The 24,524-nt window shown below is 41.8% G+C and overlaps 1 protein-coding gene across 1 annotated transcript; it reads right to left on the bottom strand.

The window, feature by feature from the left end:
* Window positions 1–1,405: 1,405 nt before the first annotated feature.
* Window positions 1,406–2,408, bottom strand: LOC100970257 (variable charge X-linked-like). Its single transcript, NM_001427529.1, has 2 exons — window positions 2,155–2,408; window positions 1,406–1,961 (listed from the first exon to the last, which is right to left on the bottom strand). The coding sequence occupies exons 1-2, from the start codon at window positions 2,254–2,256 to the stop codon at window positions 1,533–1,535; spliced, it is 531 nt and encodes a 176-aa protein (NP_001414458.1). The 5' UTR covers window positions 2,257–2,408; the 3' UTR covers window positions 1,406–1,532.
* Window positions 2,409–24,524: the final 22,116 nt, after the last annotated feature.

The raw sequence follows: 24,524 nt of genomic DNA, 5'->3' as shown, positions 1-24,524 counted from the left end.
ATTAGATTGTAGGGAGGGGACGCTGAAAGGAAAGAGATGGAAACGATTCTTCCATCGGTTTCTATAACCGAAAAGGTATTTTGACAGTGAAACCTAAGTAGGTAGAATCCAGTTCTTGGTACTTGGTGTATGTGCTAGCAAGATTGCATGAAGAAACAAACCGTATAAGAAGCGGAGTCATCCTGTGAAGGGGAAATTTGTCTCCAGTGCTCAGCCATGACGCAATCCTTATCCTCCTGTCTGGCTAACTGTGACCTGTCCCTGTGACCTCAACCCCGCGGGACCCCACTTCCCTCCCTCCCCACATACCAGTTGTTCCTTCCTTCTGTCCTTTCTCCCTCCCCACACACCACCTCTTCCTCCCACCCTCCCCACACACCACCTCTTCCTCCCTCCCTCCCTCCACACACCTCCTCTTCCTCCCTCCCTCCCCACACACCTCCTCTTCCTCCCTCCCTCCCTCCCCACACACCACCTCTTCCCCCCTCCCTCCCTCCCCACACACCTCCTCTTCCTCCCTCCCTCCAACCCCACACACCTCCTTTTCCTCCCTCCCTCCCCACACACCACCTCTTCCTCCCTCCCTCCCTCCCCACACACCTCCTCTTCCTCCCTCCCTCCCCACACCTCCTCTTCCTCCCTCCCTCCCTCCCCACACACCACCTCTTCCTCCCTCCCTCCCCACACACCTCCTCTTCCTCCCTCCCTCCCCACACACCACCTCTTCCTCCCTCCCTCCCCACACACCTCCTCTTCCTCCCTCCCTCCCACCCCACACACCTCCTTTTCCTCCCTCCCTCCCCACACACCAACTCTTCCTCCCTCCCTCCCACCCCACACACCACCTCTTCCCCCCTCCCTCCCTCCCCACACACCACCTCTTCCTCCCTCCCACCCCACACACCACCTCTTCCTCCCTCCCTCCCACCCCACACACCACCTCTTCCCCCCTCCCTCCCTCCCCACACACCACCTCTTCCTCCCTCCCTCCCTCCCCACACACCTCCTCTTCCTCCCTCCCTCCCCACACCTCCTCTTCCTCCCTCCCTCCCTCCCCACACACCACCTCTTCCTTCCTCCCTCCCTCCCCACACACCTCCTCTTCCTCCCTCCCTCCCCACACCTCCTCTTCCTCCCTCCCTCCCTCCCCACACACCACCTCTTCCTCCCTCCCTCCCTCCCCACACACCACCTCTTCCTTCCTCCCTCCCTCCCCACACACCTCCTCTTCCTCCCTCCCTCCCTCCCCACACACCTCCTCTTCCTCCCTCCCTCCCCACACACCTCCTCTTCCTCCCTCCCTCCCCACACACCTCCTCTTCCTCCCTCCCTCCCACCCCACACACCACCTCTTCCCCCCTCCCTCCCTCCGTCCCCACCATCAGAGAACACGGAGTCACTCAGATCAATTTGCAACACATTCATTTTATTATCAACAGTATGGCAAGCACCCCGCTGGTGAGATCTCTGAGGTCTGGCGGCTGGGCCTGAACTTAGTCGCTGCTCTCGGAGATAGGGGAGTAGCTGGCCGTCTACACACTCGGTAGTTCTTCCATCTCGGTCTCCTGACTCAGTGGTTCTTCCATCTCGGTCTCCTGACTCAGTGGTTCTTCCACCTCGCTCTCCTGACTCAGTGGTTCTTCCACCTCGGTCTCCTGACTCAGTGGTTCTTCCACCTCGCTCTCCTGACTCAGTGGTTCCCCCACCTCGGTCTCCTGACTCAGTGGTTCCCCCACCTCGCTCTCCTGACTCAGGGGGTCGTGCTGGCTCCCCTCGCTCACTGGCTCCTCCGGTGGCAGCTCGTGCTGAGGGAGCTCCCGGCTGGGCTGCTCGCTGGGGCCGGGTGCCGCTGGCCCGCTCTCCGCCTCAGGTGCCGTCACGGCCGCCATCTTTGTCGCAGCCCCTTTCTTCCCGCGTCTCCCTCTACGAACCGCTTTTCCCTTCTTGGCCACCTTGGCAGTCTGGAAGGACAACAGGGACGATCACAGAAGGGCTGTGGTTTAGGGACGAGGATGGAGGAGGCTGGGAACAGGGACGTGTCCTCAGAAGCGGTGGGGACCGGGTTGGGGGGTTGTGCCAAGTGAGGACAGGAGAGGCTTCTTGTGAGGAAGGAGGCGAGGGGAAGACGAGGAGGAGCTTGGGAGGGTCACTCACCTTCTTCTTCGGGCCACTGGGGCTCAGCTGAGAGGAGGCCTTCCTCTTTGCTGCCTCCTCGGCCTTGGCCGGAGGTCCCGAGGCTCTCGGCTTTGGACTCATCTTCCGCAGCTCAACGTCTCGCAACGGTCGACTAACTCCAGGGTGTCTGGCCTCCCTGTATATACCCCTCTCGCGATACCAGGACGAGACAATCACGCCCCTGAGCTGTGATTGGTCAACACTCCACTACCCAGCCAATGGTAGCCCTGGGTGGGAAGGCAGGCCTTATACGTCACAAAGCACCATCAGGACATGGCGGATGAAGTCGGGGGCGGGGGGGGGTGACATCTAATGAGGAAGGCAGGGTGCTCTAGTTGGAGAAAGGGAGATTTGGGTTAGCACCCCTAAAGATAGTTCCCAAACTGACATGTCGCCCCTCCTAAACTCCCCATGTTCAATTGTGGCAGATCACGTGGCACGGGAGAATATTTCCGCCATATGTTTCCCCCGGACCTCCCATTCAGTGGTACATTCTGTTCCTCCACACCTGCCATCATTACCCAGTTTCTGTATGACCTACCTAAAATCCCTCCATGCTAACTGGGATAGACGGAGGGCTATATGAAGACGTCAACTGACCAGGCACAGTGGCTCACGCTTGTAATCCCAGCACTTTGGGAGACCAAGGTGGGTGGATCACCTGAGGTCGGCAGTTTGAGACCAGCCTGACCTACATGGAGAAAATCCATCTCTACGAAAAATACAAAATTAGTCAGGCATGGTGGCGCATGCCCATAATCCCAGCTACTCAGGAGGCTGAGGCAGGAGAATCGCTGGAACCCGGGAGGCAGAGGTTGCAGTGAGCCAATATAGCGCCATTGCACTCAAGCCTGGGCAACAAGAGCAAAACTCTGCCTCAAAAAAAAAAAAAAAAAAAAAAAGCCGTCAATCAATCATCCCTCTCTCCTACAAATTCCTCTGCTGCACCTTGAGGACCATTCACTTCTTGGATGCAATCAAAGAACTTTTCCATCTCACTTCCTTCTCCCAGTGTCCACATAGTGCCCCTCAATGTTTCATTCTCATGGTTTAAAGCACTGGCTTCAGGCGGTGAAGATCAGCAAAGACACTCGCTCAGCTGGGTATTTGTATCAGGCTGGGTTCCTCAGAGAAGGAGAAACTAAGCCAACAGGATATTTGTGTGAGTGTGTGTGTGTGTGTGTGTGTGTGTAATATATGTCATAAACATCTATTTACTATTGTATGGTATTTATTTATGAATAATATTATATACGATATGCTTTACTCTAAGCAATTGGCTCACACATTCACACATTGTGGGGGTCTAGGAAGCTGAAATATGTAGGGCAAGTGAGCAGCCTGGAAACTAAAAGCTTCTGCACAGTCAACAATCAACAAAATGAAAAGGCAGGCTATGGTTTGGGAGAAACTATTTGTGAACCATATATCTAATAACGAGTTAATATCCAAAGTATATAAAGAACTCATACAGCTCAATAGCAAAAAAAAAAAAAAAAAAAAAAGTCTGGTTTACAAATAGGTAAAGGACTTCAATAGACATTTCTCGAAAGAAAACCCACAACTGGCTGACAGGTTTATGAAAATGTGCTCAACATCATTAATAATCAGAGAATGCAAATGAACCACAATGAACTATCACCTCACACCTGTTAGGACGGGTATTAGCAAAAAGTCAAGAGATAAAAAGTAATGATGGCAAAGGTGTGGAGAAAATGAAACCCTTTTAGGGTGTGCAGAAAAGGGGACCCTTACAGGGCAGAAATGTTATTGGTACATTAAGAAAAACAGTATAATGGTTCCTTGGAAAATCAAAATAGAACTACTATATGACCCAAAAGTTCATCTGTTGAGTATGTACCACCCCCCAAAATGAAATCCACATCTCATAGAGATAGCTCCAGTACTAATTCTAACTCATTAATCACACAGGAAATAAGAGTTTCTATTTGAAAACACTGGTTTTTGTTTTCACCATCCTGGTGTCAAATACTTATCCTAGTCTAGTCATCTCTTCCTAGTTCTTGATTTGTAGTAACCTAGGTACTACTACACATTAACAGAACTAACTCATTATTCCAACAAGAAATGAGAAATGTTGAGAAGAATGAAATTTTATACTTGTCTTTAACCAGTTATTCTAGTTTTATGGAGGATTCTGTATTTAACTCTTACCCAGGTAACTCTAGTTACTGTATCCATAGTACCTAGTCAACAATCCAAAAAAAATAAGAACACAGAGTTGACTAGAATGGTTACTAAACTTTCTATGTTCAACCAGTTTTCCTGCTAATTGCTAGTTGTTTATTCAACTGTTTGCCTAAGTACCACTAAATGTCTAGTTTTATGTCACTAAGACATAAGAAAAAATATGACAAAGAATATGTTTATTCCAGGTACTGGCTTCATCTAGTTATCTCTAGCCCAGGAGGAAAAAGTGTATTTTATGGGCCAGGCCCAGGGTCCCTGTGTTGTGTGCAGCCTAGGGACTTGGTGCCCTGTGTCCCAGCCACTCCAGCTGTGGCTGAAAGGAGCCAACGTACAGCTTGGGCTGTGGCTTCAGAGGGCGGAAGCTCCAAGCCTCGGCAGCTTCCACGTGGTGTTGTGCCTGCAGGTGCACAGAAGTCAAGAATTGAGGTTTTGAAAGCTTCACTAGATTTCAAAAGATGTATGGAAATGCCTGGATGCCCAGGTAAATGTTTGCTGCAGGGGTGGGACCCTCATGGAGAACCTCTGCTAGGGTAGTGTGGAAGGGAAATGTCAGGTTGGAGCCCCCACACAGAGTTCCTACTAGGGCACTGCCTAGTGGAGCTGTAAGAAGAGGGCCATCATCCTCCAGACCCCATCATGGTAGATCCACTGACAGTTTGCACTGTGGGCCTGGAAAAGCTGCAGACACTCAACGCCAGCCCATGAAAGCCAGGAGGGAGGCTGTACCCTGCAAAGTCACAGGGACGGAGCCACCCAAGACCATGGGAACCCACCTCTTGCATCAGCGTGACCTGGATGTGAGACCTGGAGTCAAAGGAGATCATTTTGGAGCTTTAAAATTTGACTGCCCCGCTGGATTTTGGACTTGCATGGGCACTGTAACCCCTTTGTTTTGGCCAATTGCTCCCATTTGGAATGGCTGTATTTACCCAATACCTGTACCCCCATTGTATCTAGGAAGTAACTAGCTCACTTTTGATTTTACAGGCTCATAGGCAGAAGGGACTTGCCTTGTCTCAGATGAGACTTTGGACTGTGGACTTTTTGGTTAATGCTGAAATGAGTTAAGACTTTGTGGGGCTGTTGGGAAGGCATGATTTGTTTTGAAATGTGAGGTTTTGGAGGGGCTAGGGGTGGAATGATATGGTTTGGCTGTGTCCCCACCCAAACCTCAACTTGAATTGTATCTCCCAGAATTCTCACATGTTGTGGGAGGAACCCAGGGGGAGGTAATAGAATCATGGGGGCCGGTCTTTCCCTTGCTATTCTTATGATAGTGAATAAGTCTCATGAGATCTGACGTGAGATTCAGGGTTTCTGCTTTTGCTTCTCCTCATTTTTCTCTTGCCATTGCCATGTAAGAAGTGCCTTTCACTTCTCACCATGATTCTGAGGCTTCCCCAGCCTTGTGGAACTATAAGTCCAATTAAACCTCTTTTTCTTCCTAGTCTCAGGCCTATCTTTATCAGCAGCATGAAAGCAAACTAATATAATACCACAGGCACTTTATGGGAGTATTGAATGGAACTGGACAAATATGTCCAGGGTCCTCCAAGCTAACTGCTAGGTCACTACTAGAGTGAAGGTCTTTCCTCATTCAAACACAAACACAGGCCAGCAGCATCACACTGACTGACTCGAGAGAGAGAATAGTCAGAGACATCCCTGCTCTTTTACTCAGGTCCCAGAACAATCAATTCCACCACTGGGAAAAATTAAAGTGGGTGTTTGTTTTCTGTAGGTGCTGGTGCTTTTTTTTTTTTTTTTTTTTTTGCATTGCACTGCAGCTTTTTAAAAATTATCACCTCTTTCCCCCTTCTCCTTCTCTTCCTCTCCCGTACCTCCTCTTCCCTCACCTTCTTCTTCACCTTCTCTCTGTGTCTCTCTTTCTATGTATGGTGGCAGATAAACGTGAGAGAGTATAATGAGGGGCATATATAGATCTATCTATCTATCTATCTATCTATCTGTCTATCTATCAATCTATCCTTAAAGATATATATATCTCTAAAAACTTAATTAATATATAGATGGTACCAATAGCCTTTATGTGTCAATATTGTATTTTTGATCATTTACTCATGAACTGAAATGGGTTAAAAACATGACTCTTAAAATCTGTAGAATACTCTCTTTCATGCAGGGTCCATGATGTACCTACCTATTTGATATGGTTTGGCTCTGTGTGTCCCCACCCAAATTTCATCTTGAATTGTACTCCCATAATTCCCACATGTTGTGGGAGGGACCCGGTGGGAGATAATTTGAATCACGGGGGCGGTTTCCCCCATATTGTTCTTGTGGTAGTGAATAAGTCTCATAAGATCTGATGGTTTTATCAGGGGTTTCTGCTTTTACATCTTCCTCATTTTCTCTTGCTACTGTCATGTAAGAACTGCCTTTTGCCTCCCACTATGATTCTGAGGCCTCCCCAGCCATTTGGAACTGTAAGTCCAATTAAACCTCTTTTACTTCCCAGTCTCGAGTATGTCTTTATCAGCAGCATGAAAACAGACTAATACACTATTCTTCTACATGGAGTATATTGATCTTTTCCATTTTCTAAAATTAAGGCACAATTGGGTTTAGGATGCTTCTTTGACCTGACTGTGACCCTGCATGCTGGTTAGCCGGAGCCCGTGGTATGTGACTGTGAAAGAAAAGCTCTTAGTTTCATGTAGCAAGAACAAGAATTGACTTAATATCAGCTACTCAGAAAAATAAATGCATCAAATAACCATCCAACTGTGCATATGGAAGATGTCCAGAAAATCCATAAAATAATAATATTATCATTGTCACTGTGACCAAGGTGGAAGAAATAAGACTGTTTTGTACCCAAATCAGACAGGTTATATAGTCTCACTTCAGTCCAAGTATGTTTTTTCCACATGATCGTTTTTCAATGCTGCATGACCATTTTTAAAGCAGCATTTACTCTGAATAAATTTGAAGACCTCTCATCATTTTAACCAGTTTTATATATGTTGACAACCTGGGTGAGAGTTGTCTATGATCAGGAGAGAGATTTGGTGGGTAAGAAAATCGCGAGGCATGTTTAGAAGGTGGAGAGGAGAAATTCAGATTCTGTGACCTCTTAGGTCTGTTTTTAATCTATTTCTGAGTCATCTACAATTTTGATGATCTTTTGGTTGTTCCCCCAAATTCATCAAGTGAGCTCACCTTTTAATTATTGTTATCCACTGAACCAAATCATTCAGAATATAGTTTTTGCATTTATTTATGTTTTTCCTTTTGTGTCCTTTTTCTTCATAGGTCTAGGTCTAATGAGTCATTGAGCCCTATGATACTGCAATGTACGGATGGCTCTATTTTCGCTGTATTATCTAGAAATGAAATACAATCCATGGCAGGAAGCCCAAAGAGGAGTTTGGCAGTTAGGCCTCCTTATGTCTCAGAATTGTGTCCTGAGAAACATAACTGAGAAAATGGCTTCTGGACACCCCAGGACACTTGAGATTCTCAAAGAGACAAGGCATAAACAGCCCCAACAAAAGACTTTCCTTCTCATTAATTTGATGTTTGTATCAGCTGAAAACCAAAAGACTGTGAGGCAACGCTCAAATGAAGACAAGGCACAACATAAAACATAAAGAATAAATGAAGACAAAGTCCATCAGAAAACCCTGAAGAATTTGGTACTCCTGAGCGCTCATGTTGAGTAGTTTGGGAAGCTTGAGTTGTAAATTTAGGTCAACATTTGTTGATGGCTATATATATATATATATCCTTTACCTATGAACTCTTATGGGTTGAAAACATGACTCGGCCAGGAGTGGTGGCTCACGCCTGTAATCCTGGCAGTTTGGGAAGCAGAGGCGGGCGGATTGCCTGAGCTCAGGAGTTTGAGACCAGCCTGGGCAACATGGTGAAACCTTGTCTCTACTGAAATACAAAATATTAGCCAGGTGTGTTGGCACGTGCCTGTAATCCCAGGTACTCGGAAGACTGAGGCAGGAGAATAGCTTGAATCCAGGAGCGGAGGTTGCAGTGAGCCGAGATTGTGCCACTGCACTTCAGCCTGGGTAACGGAGTGAGACTCTGTTCAAAGCCAACAACAACAACAACAACAAAAACATAACTCTTAAAAGGTGTATAATTCTGTCTTCATTATTTACCTACATAGATATACTTTTTGCTGATAAGAGAAAACATACACATTTATTCCTAGGGGTGAATCTCTTCCTTCCCCTGATCCCCTGCTACTTCTCGAATTAAAATTCAAGGAATATTGTGTGGGCTTTTATGAGTGACAGTAGATGCAATGTGCAATAATTCATCTTCAAAATTATAAAAACACTACCCAAATCGACATCTGTGTGATACGTTCTCTAGAGAAGACAAGGATATAACATCAAATTGCCTCTCAATGAGTGTATTCGCGAAGGCCCAAGAAGTGTGTATCTGTAATGCCCTGATAAACTGTTGACTTCAAAAGGACTGTGTGCAGTTTGCTCTCAAGCAACAACTATCTGAAGTAAAGCACTTGGCCTTTTTCAGGGTCTCCAGATATTTATATCGATCCAAGAACCACATTTACTTTGCAACAATAGTCCTGAATCTTGCTGCTGTTTGGGACCTTTCCCTATCTGGTATTTGGGAAAGCAGTTTGCCAGGGAGGAAGGAGAATGACAGAGTAGACATTGAGTACCTCTCTCTGTTTTCATATCCCCTATCGAGAGGCTCAATATAGTTAGAGGGGTGACTTATTCCTGACAACTGCATATGATTGCAGGAGGACCTTCCTTCCTTCCTCTGAGGCTACCCTACCTTATTCCATTTGATAGTCTCTGTCAGTGCTAGAAGATTAATGACAGTCACCCAAAAGCTTCCCCTGTCCCTGAACGCAGAACATAATTAGTACATTATCATCATCATCATCATCATCATCATCATCATCATCTTCATCATCATCATCAGATAAGAGTTTCTGGTACCATCAGCAGCATAGCAATACATCCTTGTCCTTTTCTGATACACTGAAAAAATCAAAATGAAATGATTCATACCTCACACTCCATTTCAGCATGGCCACTGGAGCCCACATAGCATTAACCTCAAGGACAATGACAGAAATGTCCTTATGCAAAGCACATCTCACTCTCTGTAACAGTTCAAACTCCATAAATGTCAGCAAACTGCCTTCTGGGAAGAATGGATAAAAAAGGCTAAATTGCTACAAATCTATGCCCCCAAAAGAGGCAATAGGAAATCATTTTACAATAGCCAAGTGCACAAAATATAATACTGTAAAATACGGAGCTGGAAATCACAAATTGGAAATAAAAATGGGGACCTCAACCCCTGCAGAAAGAGAGATAATCAACTACTATATAATGACTAAGAAAAAAGGGGAGAAGAACTACAATTTACAGTAATAATAACCATTATTCTGAAGTGAAGTTGGAAAGATAATCTTTACAATATGGAGAGAAAGATGGAATTAAACCGATGTTACAAAATGATTTGTTCATATCTGAAGAGGCAGTGTGAGTGAATCATGTTCACACAAACACTTTATTTTCCCATGTCAATAGAGCTATTGCATATGAATTTTCAATTTCATTCATTTGTTCAAAACATGATTTCATAATTTGAAACAAAGAGGCAATTTTAGCAAAGCAGGATATGAAACATGCCTAGGATAAGTACCCTTTTTGAGAAAGACCTCACGCTTTGTCCTATTCAATAATGATGTTTTAGACTCATGGTCTCTCATGAATGACTCTTTGTAGGGGGTAGGGAGATGGATGATCGTTCAGGTTAGAATTGTTAGCTCTAATACTGGCAATAATTTCGGGTTGGGTTTTGTAATACGTTCCATCATTTATATCGTTTACTTCTTTTGGAAGAGCATTTTCCTCGATAATCGACTCACACCCTGCATCTCATCCAGCAGCAAGTTTTCTTCTGTGTCTTACAAATGTGCTATGAATCTGATGGCTTTGGCCCATGTCTGCTTTCACCTCTTGTCTGAGCTCCAGGTCGTTCTGCTTTTCTCACGTTACCCCTTCACACCACCTTCCACTTGGTAACCGGAATGGTCCTATAAAATTGTAAATCAGGCCTTCTTACTGAGAGGCTACTAACCTGTCCATCGCTCTCCATCCAAATGTAATTAAACCCATCTTTTCCCCATGGCACATCACTTTTATCTCTTTGAGTTTTCCTCTTACAACTCTCTCTCCTCCTGTTCATTATGCCGTGAGCACACCACACCTTTCTAGAGCCTTTATCTCAGCACCTTGCCAGTTCTTAGTTGCACTGCCAGAAATACATACTCCTCACATTTATTTTTCATGGTAGGTTCCTTCTCGCCACTCAATTTTCAGCTCACTTGTTGCATCCACCAACTTATGCCGCTGTACCTGCCCCCAACTTACCCGTTGGCCTGTTACTCTCTCCTTTTCTTCATAGAGGCTCATCTCATCCAATGTCATCTTCTGTTCCATTATCTTCTTTCATTTTCTTCATTGTTCCTAATTTTAACCAATAACAGCTGTTTTTTTGTGTTATGTACCATCTGTCTCACACCAATTTAAGTATCAGCTCCAGAAGACAAAAAGCCTTGTGGTTTTTTTTATTATTCTCTTTTTAGCACCTAAAACCACTCAGAACCCAGAATGCAATCTTTAAGTGTTTGCTGAGTTAATGAATGACTCCATTCCTTGGTGTCTTCAGGAAACAGGACAATAGACAGGCAGCCAAGCTAGGATCTGGGAGTTGATGCCCTGAAGTTGTTCCAGTGTTATCTGTCCCTTCCTGGCATTGCTATTAGAGGCTTCTCTGAAGTGGCTACTGCGGCCAGCAGCACACTCCCCAGGCCCTTCAGGCTGGCCCCAGCTAACTTGCTAGCAGTTCCCATTAGCCATCCTGAGCCAGCACCAACATTTACTCACTCACCACTCAGAACCTGTGAGTGGTCATTTATTTGCTTTTTTTTTTTTTTTTTTTTTTTACCCAGTCCTCTGTGAAGCAATGACTATGGCCATGTGGATGAGATAACAACAGCAAAGGTGATGCCTCCATGAAGACACATCAAATACTGCATTGCCCAAGTGTGGCTATCAAGAGATAGTTCTGGCGAGCTGCAAGGCCTCTCTTCTTTCTTTTCGATGTTGCCAGGAGGATGGCGTCCTTGGTGGTGGTAGGTATGACTCTTGGTACATGGTGGTATGTGTGAGTGAAGGTGTGTGTGTGTGTATGACCCTGTCTGTGTATGCATGTGAGTGAATTTGTGTGAGTACGTGCATGACTCTGTGTGTGTGGGTGGGAGGAGGGCTTTGCTGCTGATGGAAGAGAGCCTGAGAGCACACGGGACAGGTAGGTGAACTGCGCTTTCATTCCTGCTTGCCACTCAAGCATTTCTCTCCTTCATATGGGAGCTAACAGGACACTTTGTTACTGATCGGAGATGGTTCACAAGTGAAAAATTGGTTTCCCCCCAAAAAATGTTTATAGTCATGCACTGATTAATGATGAGGATACATTCTGAGAAATGTGAGACTGGGCAATTTTGTCATTGTACAAACATTACAGAGTGTGCTTGCACAAACCTAGATGGTACAGTCGATCACTCACCTAGGCTATATGGTATAGGCTATTGCTCCTAGGCTACAAACCTGAACAGCATGGTACTGTACTGAATACTGAAGGCAATTATCACACAATGGCATTTTCATATCTAAACATAGAAAAAGTAATGTGTTGTGCTACAATATTTGTAGATGATAGAATATTTTCAGCTCCCTTATAATCTTTTAGGACTACCATTTTATATGTGGTCCATCATTGATCAAAATGCCATTATGCTGTGCATGACTATACTTTTGTTTTTCGTTTCATTCATAACAATACAACACCAACAATTATAATGATAAATATCTATTTTCTGCTTACTTTTGCCAAGCACTTTTCTAGGAAGGTTACACATGTTAATTTACTTAATTCTCGTAGCACCCATGGATTAGGTATTTTTCTCATCATTAGTGTTTTGTCGATGGAACAATGGAAGAACAAAAGTAATTTTGCAATGTGTACATTGGCAAAATTGATATGCGTGGAAATATGACTTGCAGGACTGATTTTATAGCACACACTTTGGGATAAACCTTTGTCTTCCCACAGTTATAGAGAAAGAAGAAGAGCACTTGATATGAGTTAAATGGCATAAATGGCCGTTGACCTAGCTGACAAAAAAGAACAACTCTTGCCCCTTATTAGGGTATCACTTTCAGCCTCTCTAACGCTCAATTTTCTCACTATAAAATGAGATTAGCACCTGCCTCACATTGAGGAAATTAAATGGGCAAATGTATGTGGGAAGACATTTTAAACTGCAAGCACTATATTAACATGATATATTTAAGGCACACCGTCAACCAACAGTTGCCTGGGTCCTTTAGCTATTTCCATGTAATTCACCAGTGTAGGTTTGTAGAGGAATATGACAATTGAAGAGCACCTTAACTCCAGGCCACTGTAATGACATTAATCAAGAAGCTACCTAATGTGCTATTTTAGGTCATAACAACTACACTATATTGTATCACAGGGTGTTCCAGAATTCTCTGATCGTCATCTCTAAAGATACACTCATGCAACTACACGTAATGGAAACGTTTACTTCCACTCCTGTCCCTTCAATTATGATAATGTCCTCTGTAAACTTCTCCTGCATATATTAGCTAATATATTTTCTAATATCCATTTCAGCCCCTTGGAGAAACTCCTCTTAGGATCCTTTCAAGCATCCTAAGCCTCTGAGACTTCTTGGCTTCTTGTATTTCATTTGATGCATTGTTCCTCCTTTATAATTTTTAATTTTCTTCGCCTAGACACTGCCTTCACATAATCATCTTTCATGTTTCTGAATACTCCTTCCATTCTGATGGTTCTTCTTTCTCTTACCTCAGTAACTATGGACCTCCTTAACACTTTGACCTAAGGAGCTCACTTATCCACTCCTGCATGTCTCTTTTCAGAGATCTAATTAGTTTTTACGATGTGCTGTGGGTGGTTCTAGGCAAAATTACATCAGTGACATTTTACATCTTCTCCCTCACCTCTCTGCCTTTCCTCAGTGTTGCCCAATTGCCTGTTTCTCTGATGCTCTTGTAAAGTTCCAAGTGTCTCAGGGCCCCCTTCCTGTACAACATGCAGGATTTTCTGGTAATTTTTGGTCGAATTCCATCATCAAATCTTAGCAGTTCTGAGCTTACTGCATTGTCAGGGGGTAACAACCAAACTAACGAAATCAAGGTTTTACAACATTTTTATTTTGACCAAGCTTGCTCCTGCCTACATTTAAAGAAGTAGATAAATTCTGAACAAGAGAAGAAAGAGAGTGAGAAGAAGGAGCGGAAGGAGAATAAAGAGAAGGAGAAGGAGAAGGAAGAGGCAGAACTAAGCAGAAATCTGGGAGGGTTTTGTTAGCTTCAGATCGCATCACAGGGATAGATGCTAAATCACTTAGAGCACTAATCTTTCTTTGAAGGGACTACTCTGATTTATTTGTATGTTTTAATAACTTCAAAAAAATGTAATGAGCATTTCTTTTTCATTTTATGCCTTGCCCCTACTTTTTTCTTTCTTTCTTTCATTTTTTTTTTTTTTGAGACAGAGTATTGCTCTGTTGCCAAGGCTAGAGTTCAGTGGCACGATCATAGCTCACCGCAGCCTTGGACTCCTGGGCTCAAGTGATCCTTCCACCTCAGCCTCCTGAGTATGTGGGACCACAGGTGTGCATCACCATGCCTGATTAACTTTTTAAGTTTTTTTGGAGAGATGGGTTCTCCCTATGTGGCCCAGGCTCATCTCAAACTCCTGGGCTCAAGCAATTTGCCCACCTCAGCCTCCCAAAGTGCTGGGATTACAGTCATGAGCCACCATGCCCAGCCTTCTTCCCTCTTTTGCACACTATGAACCATTTATTAATCCATCCATCCATCCATCCATCCATCCATCCATCCATCCATCCATCATTCTATATATTCACTTAACCTCATTCATTTGTTTAATAAATATTAATCGAGTACTTTTTCAGGCCAGATACTGTGCCATGTTGCAGAAGCAGACCCAGTCCTTACTTACTGTTTAGCAGGAGAGAAAGGCATCGCATTCAGACGTTCCAATAAACCCAGAGGTATTCACATAGAACCCGAATAACACTTTATAACCTCTACTCCCCTGTTCACTTCACCTCTGCACACAAAACAAAGTTCTCAGTAACAATCCATTGCCCTTTCATCCAGCACTGCTCTCTCTCTCACTAAGAAAGTTGTCACAATAGTAAAGTGAAGTCGTGGGCACAGGAAAGGAAACAGATAATTCATTTATTGTCAATCATAAGTAGAGCCTGGCAAAGTGGTCTCCTTGCTGAACAGGCTTTAAAGGCAACATCGACCCCCATTTTCACCTAAAACCATGTAAAAAGCTGCAGTCCTACCCTGACCCCTGAACCAACTCTGGCAGGGTCCAAACTAATATCCCAATGTCTAGGACACCCTTGGGGGCTCAAGCCTCATGTCCACAGCAGCCTTCAATCTGCAACTTTGCATTTAGCAATTGACTTGGTTTGCCCACAGACATCCTGATGTCCATACCAAAAATATTAGGCTGATGGTTTGTATGCTTTATTTACAAACCACCCCGTGTTCCTTCAGGAGTCCCATCCACCAGAAAACACCCTCAGTTTTGTGTTTTCCCTGTTCCTTCTGCAGTACATATATATAGCCCATAAACTGACATTAGAATTCCTAGTCTACTTTGCATGTAAATTCTTGAACATCCAAAGTGGCTTTTTCACTTTATATGCAATGAATCAGTAATAAAAGCCAACTTCATTAATTCATTCACTGTATTCCTCCAGAGGGAAATGCAAGTAATAAAAATCATGTTAGGACAAGCATATTATGTGTACTTCTCTGCTCTGAGGTACTATGCTTTTATTTGATTCATGATGAGCCTCAGACTATACAAATAGATAAATAGTTCATAGGAATTAATTCTCTTGTTGGTAAAATATTATTTTATTAAGTTTTATTGGATTTTAAACATTGTGCAGTTAACCAAAGGTGTATTAGACTTTCCCAAGTGGATGTTTTCTGTTTGATAAGTGAATTAAAGTTCAAAATATTAGATAACTTTAAAATACTTTTGAGTGCAAAAGTATTGAGTGCAAAATTTTATTGATTTAAATGGCAAGTTTTTAAATGACTTATTATGTAGAAGGTCTTGCTCATTGAAATATCACCATCTAGCCATAAAAATTCTAGTTTTAAATGTTAAAAGAGAAGGTGGACTGTAGCATAAATTAATTTAATCCTTTAGAGTCCATACAAATATTGGAAATAGCCTCCTGGTGGAACACAAATCTTTTAAAAAAATCACACACACACAGATATATATTTGTACTATATGTATGATTGTATGTACCGCATATATGTGTATACACATACTACTGAAAAAATCATATGTATGTATATATATTTGTACTATAGATATGATTTTTAGTTATATATGTACACGCACATGTTTGCATGCACACATAAATGCATGTACATATGTAAACACAGACACGTCCACACCTACATATGGAAGCATTTGAACCACTGAACCTTGTACTATATACAGAATGCTATGTCACATTATTTATTTATTTTTGAGACAGAGGCTGGCTCTGTCACCCAGTCTGGAGTGCATTGGTGTGATCTTGGCTCAGTGCAACTTCTGCCTCTCAGGCTCAAGCGATTCTCCTGCCTCAGCCTCCCAAGTGGCTGGGATTACAGGCACATGCTACCACGCCAGGCTAAATTTTGCATATTTGCTAGAGATGAGGATTTTGCCATGTTGCCCAGGCTGGTCTCGAACTCCTCAACTCAAGCGATCTGCCCACCTTGGCCTCCCAGAATGCTGGGATTACAGGTGTGAGCCACCATGCCTGGCCCTATGTCACATATATTTAAATACAATTTTATACAAATTGACAAATATTCAATATAAGCATATTAAATATGTTAATCCTCAAAATAGGTATTAGAATGAATTAATGAAAATATGGCCAGATTCCTTACTCTGGGGCAAAGAACAAATGTTCTAATGAGAAGAAGACAGGAGATAGGTCAATAGGGGGAGTTGTAACAATGCCTGGTCATGCACATCTGACAACGCTTGGTCATGCACATCTAACAGTATACGATTAAGAACCATGGATTATCTTTGGCTTGGTATTTTCAACACAAGTCTTGAGTAGGAAAACAAATTGGCAAATGGTGTGCTATGTTTTCTTCCCTAGATTTCCAAAATAAAGCTGTTTAGTCACATGCACTTTTTTTCCATTGCTTATGTTTCCATGGGTTAAAAAAAATGTTTTCATCGAACACTACTTGAGATATGATTAGGTAAAAAATTGCCTAGCAGTGTTTAGATAATCAGGAATAAAAAATAAACTCTTGAAACAAGTATTTGGATTCTTGTTCATTTTAAGCCTGCTGCCATTGATAAGCCACCATCTCAATTATGAAATGCATTTTTGGAACTCAGCAATGCTATCATAATATTAGAACATGTTATTAGACAGCACGTGGAAGGGTGGTGGATCATTAACAAAAGCCAAATTAAAGTCTTTCTTGATTGACGCATACAAGGAGCGCATGAAATACTCTTAATTTAAAAAGAAAGGAATTTAGAATAAAGTAATCAAATAATGCTTCCAGAGTTAACCTGAACTTGTGGCAAAAGCAAGGTTTGGATTTGCATTTCTATTCTGCTTCAACCAATTATTTCTTCCTATAGGATGTAGAAAGCAATACTGTCCCTAAACTGTCATGGAGAAGATTTTGGCAATTTTAATTGAGATAATATTTTTAAAGGTGTTAATACACAGCAGAAACTCAATCACTTTCTATTCTTTTCTTGCATGAAAACTGTGAATATCAACATTAGGTTTAGTATGCATATGATCTTCAAAGCCTCATTGGAGAGGGGCAATAGGGTTGTGCATATATATACTATCACTTTGATCTTCTTCTCCAAGGTGCAAACTGAGTCTGTGAGATTTTAAGAGATTTTTCTTGCATCCTCAGTGCTCCAACTTGGCCAGAACTCCTGGCCCCAAGATCTAATACTCACATCTCAGTGTTCTCCAGGAAAGACTAGAGCTTGGTAGTCCGGGCAGCCTAAGAAGTTCCTGCATAAAGTTAAGAAGTCCCCCATGGCTCAGTATCACAAAGATAAGATCCTGCCTGGTGTACTCAGAATCAAATACACCCTCCTCAATCTTATGTCAGCACTTTTAAAGTTGCAACTGACAGCCAATGGTATTCAAACTTTAAGATACCAAATAATCAGCCCAAGTGCTTGTTAATAATAAGATTGCCAGAAGTAGTCACTGGAAGCTTCCCTTTAAATAAGGTTGCCAGGTGATGCTGATGCCTATATCCTAAGGGCACCATCTTGAAAACCACAGAGAGGTAGCTGTCTATGGAGGATATCTGCCAACACCCAGAAGTACTTTTGGTTTAAAATTGATGTCTCTCACCGTTTGGATTCAATGAAGTCTTCTTTCTCTATTAAACAATTCTTTTGGTTAAAAAAGAGACCTATATATTGGTTAAAGAAAAATGATTTATGCCTACATATTTAGAGGCAGAGATTATATAGAAATATGCCATCAGTATAGAATATGTCCATTAATTGCATTAATTTCTGTAAATAACATTATTCCAGGTTTGCTTCCCTAATCACCTTATACAAAGTTGCCCACATTCTCCTTTTACTCTCTTTCAATCTGAAATACATAACTTTTTCTTCATAGCGTTTAACCCCATTTAAAGAAATCATCTTTTGAAATATAATTTTGCTTGATAATTCTCTGCCCCTCACTGCAATCGAAAGTATTTATCGACTTTAGAGCAGTCTTTTAAAAATCAGAAAGGTTCAATGAATATTGAATAAATTTGAGGAAGGAAGGAGGGAGGGAAAGAAAGAAGGAAAGAAGAGAGAGAGAAAGAAAAGAAGAGAAAGAAAGAAAGAAAGAAAGAAAGGAGAAATAGCTGAGTTATATGGTCACTATGCTTAACTTTATGACAAATTTCCAGGACTTTTCCCAAGTTAGACTCCCACAAGTGGTGAGTAAGCATTCATATTTTTGACAACACTTGAAATTGTCAGAATTTTCCACTTAAACCAGACTAGTGGGTACAGACTGGATTTGCATTGTGATATAATTGACATTTCCCTGATAACTAATGATGTTGAGCAACATTCCATGTCATTATTGGCCATTTACATTTCTTCTTACGTAATGTGTCTTTTGCTATCTTTAATTGGCTTTTTTGATCTGTATTGTTGAGTTACCAGAGTTCTTTATATATATCGAATTCCATTACATTATTAGATTAGATTGCTAATGTTTTCTTCCATCCTGTGTCTGACATTTTTTTGTGTATTTGTGTATTCCAGAGAAAAGTTTTAACATGGATGAAGTCTAGTTTATCAATTCTTTACTTTTATAGTTTATAGTTTTATGTCTTATCCCTATGGTTGCTGATTTTTCTCTTATGATTTATTCCAGAAATGTTACTGTGTTAGCTTTTGTGTATAGGCCAATGAATTTATTTTGTGTTAATGTATTTGTAGTGAGATAAGGATTGAGTTCCCAATACACACACACAAAACAAACATGTCCTTTAAAAATACTACAAGAAATAACTCTACTTTGCTCATAAATTTTCTAAGCTTTATGTTCCCGTGCTGTGTGAGTATATAACTTCCACTTAAATACATGTGTATATGTGATAAATAAATTTGAAATGCACGAGTTCATCCTTTCAATGAACAGTTCAAATGCTGCCCTCTTCATGTGGGTTCCTTTTTTATTGATGCAACCCTTCCCTGCCTGTCCACGTAGCATCCACACATGGCAGTGCCTCTCCATTTCTCCTGTCCAACATCCAGATCACTCCCAAACCCTGCCAGTTGACCAAGCTCAACCACTTCTCACCAATTCTACAACCTTTGTCTTCCACCTGGACTACTGGGATACGGTTAATTCTGCTTATTGGAGGTAGTTGTGCTCTAAGAGGTCATCACAAACACTGAATATGGAACCATTTCTTCTTGGAAAATTCAGGGTTAGGTTCCCGTGAGCTCCAGTTTCATTTTCATCAACCAACCAATATATAACTTTGTTTTGGGTGTGTTTTCGTACAAACATACTTTACTGGATATATATTGTTGATTCACTAACATTGAACTGACACCCAACTGCACTGTCATGCATGCATAAATGAGGCATATCTAAGACATGTATTTTCTCTGTAAGGCAGGCACATCACAACTGCCTTGTGTTTGGGAACACTAGGCAGCACTTCAGCACTGCATTTTTGGGCCATTGTAAACAGCAAAAGCGCCAACAAAAAGCACAAAAATACAAACAATATAGCCCTAGATAGACCACGAAAAGAATAGTTATTTACAGTATGAGAACTGAAACAAGAAGGCAGAGTGTCTCCTTACTCAACCTCAGCTGGGAATGTACTAGAATATTTCACCACTCTGCACATGTCCACAAAAGCACAGGGAGTATTCATTTGGGGGTTACAAATAAACTGTAGCAACTAGATGGATTTACAAATACAGAATCTGCAGATAATGAAGATCAACTGCAGTGTTCTAACTGGGTCTCCCTGTTCCGATTCTCACCCAAGCACCACTCAGCAGTCAAAGTGATTTATACTCAATCCACATGAATGATTACTAGACTCTTCTGCTTGACACCTGCCAGTAGCTTCCCGTAGCAATCAGGGTAATAAAATTGAAGGCCCTTTTACTACATCTGAATAAATGGTTTCAGACTCTGGCACACATGTGTCCCACAAAGACTCACCTGGGATATTTCTCCAAAAGATCTCCCTCTCATTACTTCCCCCTTGTTGGTTACGTTCTGACTTTCTGTTTCTCCAAGTCCCTCAAATGTCTTTGCATTTGCTCTTTCCCCATTCTCTCCTCATGTATTGCCATGGCCAACCACCTTTCTCCATAAGATCTCAGCTTAAATGCCATCTTATTAAAGAAAAATTCGAGCATAGTCTATTATCAGGGAAGAAATATACTTTTTCTCATCCTCCATAAGCTTAGTTGGGATGAACTCCTGTAACAAAAGGCAAGTCAACAGAAGGAAAAAGGAAGCTGATTCGCCTGTGCTGTTCACATCATACAGGAGAAATCTCAGTGAAAGGTAGCTCAAGGCAGTGGATTAGAAATCTGGCTTACAGGATATATTCCACCAAGAACAACCAAGAACAATGCATGTGTAGAGAAATGGTAAGACAAAGGAAAGTGGTTTCAGCTACCAAGGGACAGCAATGGTGGGAAGGTAAATATATTGTAAGAAACTTAATGGAGTAAGTTTTGTTTGCAGATCTCTCTGATGCCATCTCTGGGCTGATAAGAGTTTAGAGTCATCTCCAGTAAAGGAGAATCTATATTTTGCCTTTAGGCAGAAAAGCAGGAGGACAGGGCCAGCATTTCCTTCATTTTCTGCTTTCTAATTACTTTTGGCTCATAAATAATTTCTATGTTAAAGAGGCATCTTTTGTGGGACAGATCCTGGTTTCCCTCACTGTCTATGGTCACAATTCCTCTCAACTCTGTGCCCTGGCTGTGTTCTGCACTTTTCTTGATCTGAAAGGGTCTTGTGTGTTTGCTTGTCTACTGGTTATTGATGTGCACAGGGATATAGAATTTCTGACAGCAGGATCCTTGTCTACTTTCATCCCTGCTGCATTTATAGCATGAAGAGCAATGTTCCTGGGACTCAGTAGCATGCCTTACACATGCATTGAATGAATAACTTGCAGAGTACTCCTGTGTACTATTTTTATGGTACTAATTTATGTATTTGTCCCCATTTACTCCCATTATAATGTAAGCTCCTGAATAGCAGCAGTGACTTAGGCTCTGGCTTCACAAGAAGAAATTTCTTAATAAATATCCCCTCCTTACTGTGTAATGTGGGGACGGCAGGATATGGGTAGCAATGAAGCCACACATTTGAATAGCTTTGGTATGTTAAAAGCTAAAAATAAGTTTATCAAATAAATGGTTTCAGATTCTGGCACACAAGTGTTTTAGTTGTGTTTTGCTTCATAACAAATGATACTTAGTGGCTGAAATCAACAGCAGTCTTTTTTTTTCCCTACAAATCTGCAATTTGGGCAGGTCTCCGTGGGCACAGCTTGTCTCTGTTCCATGCGACAGCTGGCTTGCTGGAAGGATAGCTGGGGGCTCCATCATCGCGAGTCTGACGACTCACATGTCTGGGGATTTTGTTGCCTGTCCCTGAGACTTCAGCTGAGGCTGCTGGCAGGGGACTTGATGTGGGACCTATCTATATGGCTGCTTGGCTTCTCCAAAGCATGGTGCCTGCATCCCTAGGGGAGAATGCCACAAACACTGGGAAGAAGCCGTATGATCTTTGAGTACCTCGTGTTGGGAGACTTTCAGCATCACTTCCTTCTTAGACACATTGTAGGTACACCCAGAATCCAGGGAAGGAAGCATTAACCCTACCTACTCATGGGAGGGCCATCAAAGACATTACACCTCCATGTATAGCAAGACAGTTCGTGTCCATCTATCACATTCGAATGGATCGAATCTGGGGCAAAATGGTGTTACATGAATGCCTTTATTCTTTCATTTGCTCCTCCATAGTACGCATGTGAGCATGTGTATGCATGTATGTGTGTGCATATGTGCGTGTGTTTCACTCATGGAAGCAGCAGGGAGCAGAGAAAATAATTTTTTTAAAAAAATTGAATTCCCTTGGACCAATGAGTTTTTTAGAGCAAAGCGGAGGAGTAAAATGTAATTAATTGCAGAGTCGAATCTCAGAATAGAGCCCCAATAAGTAATAAATTTTCCCCAAGTCAGTTTTCTAGAAAAGTATACCAAAACATTGGTCATTGTAAGCAGTTCCCAGTGATTATTTTTGATATTCAAATCTGTAATTACAAGCCAAATACTGCCAGTTCCAGCAACTCCCTTGCCCTTTTGCTATTATGTCCGCAGTGGAACAGAATGCCAATGGGATTGCATCCTTTTGCTCCCATCTCAATAGGAGACATTGACCTATTTTAGTAAACTTTTTGTGTGTGTGTGTGTGTGTGGCTCATAATACTCACCCTTTGATGTCTATCTCTTCCCCTTCTGTATTGCAAATTGCCTTAGGCATTCTTTCAATGAATACTTTTGAGCTACTCTGTGTCAGGAACTATATCAGGGTTTGGAGATACTGAGATATTAGCCATGGTATCTACCCTCAGGTGCTTCCCAGTGCAGTAGATAAGAGAGACAACTGACTCCAAATCTTATAGTCCATTTTGAAAGGAAGATAACGTTTTGTAAAACTCCCAAGGAGTTTAACTAACTTAATAGTGTCAGTTCCTTCACGGGGTCTGCATACATGCTATGAAACCTCAGAAGCTCACTCAGACTTAAAATAGCCCAGTCAGTGTGAAACTTTTAAGGCAGATTATTCCCTCTCAAAGTGGAATCATTACAATTCATATGTGGATATACAAATAGGTATTTATAGTGCATATATAAATGCCAATGTAGAATAATCAAAACTCAACAAATATACATTGATATACATTTATGTATATATAATAAAACACGTGAAGAAATTGGTAGAATTGGCCAATGTCTATTCTCCTAACACTCTCTTCTTGTCAGAGAAGAATGTATTACATCTGCAGGTGAATGTTTCCATGAAAATTTAGGTGGATGGATATTTGGCTAAAGTTTAGGAGCTCTTATGCTGTTATGCTTTGATAAACCACCACCAAACTTCTAAATGAGCAGCCACCTTACTCACTAATTGAATATTTTAACCTTTTTTCCTGTAGAGCTAGTGTTTCATTATATTTTCCATTTTCTGCCTTGCTTTTCATGCATTTAAAGTGCTGGAGCAGCTGTTTATTTGGAAAGGTTCCATTATGGCCATAATAATCTCCAACTAATTGCACATCAAATATTTATTTCTTGCACATTAAATTAATGAAGCAGTTTCAACAAGAGAAAAATTGGATCAGGATGGCAAACAGTGCCTATAAATTCATGAAAGATTCCCAGTTCTTTTTTGGCAGGATTCCTTTAATACAGATTAACAGCTTTTAAATGGAATATTTTTCTGCTATCTAGTTGTGACTTTGAACATATCCAAGCTTTACTGTGTAAAGTGCTTTTCTCGATTTGCTCTGGATATATCGTATTATAATTTTCAGAAATAAAAGCTAAATCAAACTATCAATTTTTAAATAAATTATTTGCATCTTTTTTTGCCTTAGATTTTATATAAATTTTTCCTGATTTCACTTTTTTTTTTTTTTTTGAGACAGAGTCTCACTCTGTTGCTCAGGCACGAGTGCAATGGCACGATCTCGGCTCACTGTGACCTCCGCCTCCTGGGTTCAAGGGATTCTTATGCCTCAGCCTCCTGAGTAGCTAGAACTACAGGCACATGGCACCACACCTGGCTAATTTTTGTATTTTTAGTAGAGATGTGGTTTCGCCACGTTGGTCAGGCTGCCCCCGGACTCCTGGCCTCAAGTGATCCTCCCACCTTGGCCTCCCTAAGTGCTGGGATTACAGGCATGAGCCACCATGCCTGGCATAATTCTATGTTTTATACTATAATTTTTTCAGTGGGTGGACTTTAACTTATTTTCTATTTTATTTTAGTTTTTATTTTTTAACAGCTTTATTGAAGTATAATTGATATACACATAATTTCACATATTTAATCTGTATAATCTGATGAGTTTGGACATTTGCAAATAACTGTGATACAGTCACCACAATCAAGGTAATAAACTGATATGGTTTGGCTGTGTCCCCACCCAAATCTCATCTTGAATTGTAGCTCCCATAATTCCCACGTGTTGTGGGAGGGACCTGGTGAGAGATAATTGAATCATGGGGGAGGTTTCCCCATACTGTTCTCGTGGTAGTGAATAAGTCTCATGAGTCTGATGGTTTTATAAGGGGAAACCCCTTTCCCTTGGTTCTCATTCTCACTTGCATGCCACCATGTAAGACATGCCTTTCAC

Source organism: Pan paniscus, chromosome X (genome assembly GCF_029289425.2).
Source record: "Pan paniscus chromosome X, NHGRI_mPanPan1-v2.0_pri, whole genome shotgun sequence".
Classification (NCBI taxonomy): Eukaryota; Metazoa; Chordata; class Mammalia; order Primates; family Hominidae; genus Pan; species Pan paniscus.
This window is presented reverse-complemented; position numbering and strand designations above follow the sequence as displayed.

Coding starts and splice junctions, on each gene's coding strand:
- LOC100970257 (NM_001427529.1), bottom strand. CDS start 2,256: ATGAGTCCAAAGCCGAGAGCCTCGGGACCTCCGGCCAAGGCCGAGGAG. Junction 1,962..2,154: donor CCAGTGGCCCGAAGAAGAAG/GTGAGTGACCCT, acceptor TTGTCCTTCCAG/ACTGCCAAGGTGGCCAAGAA.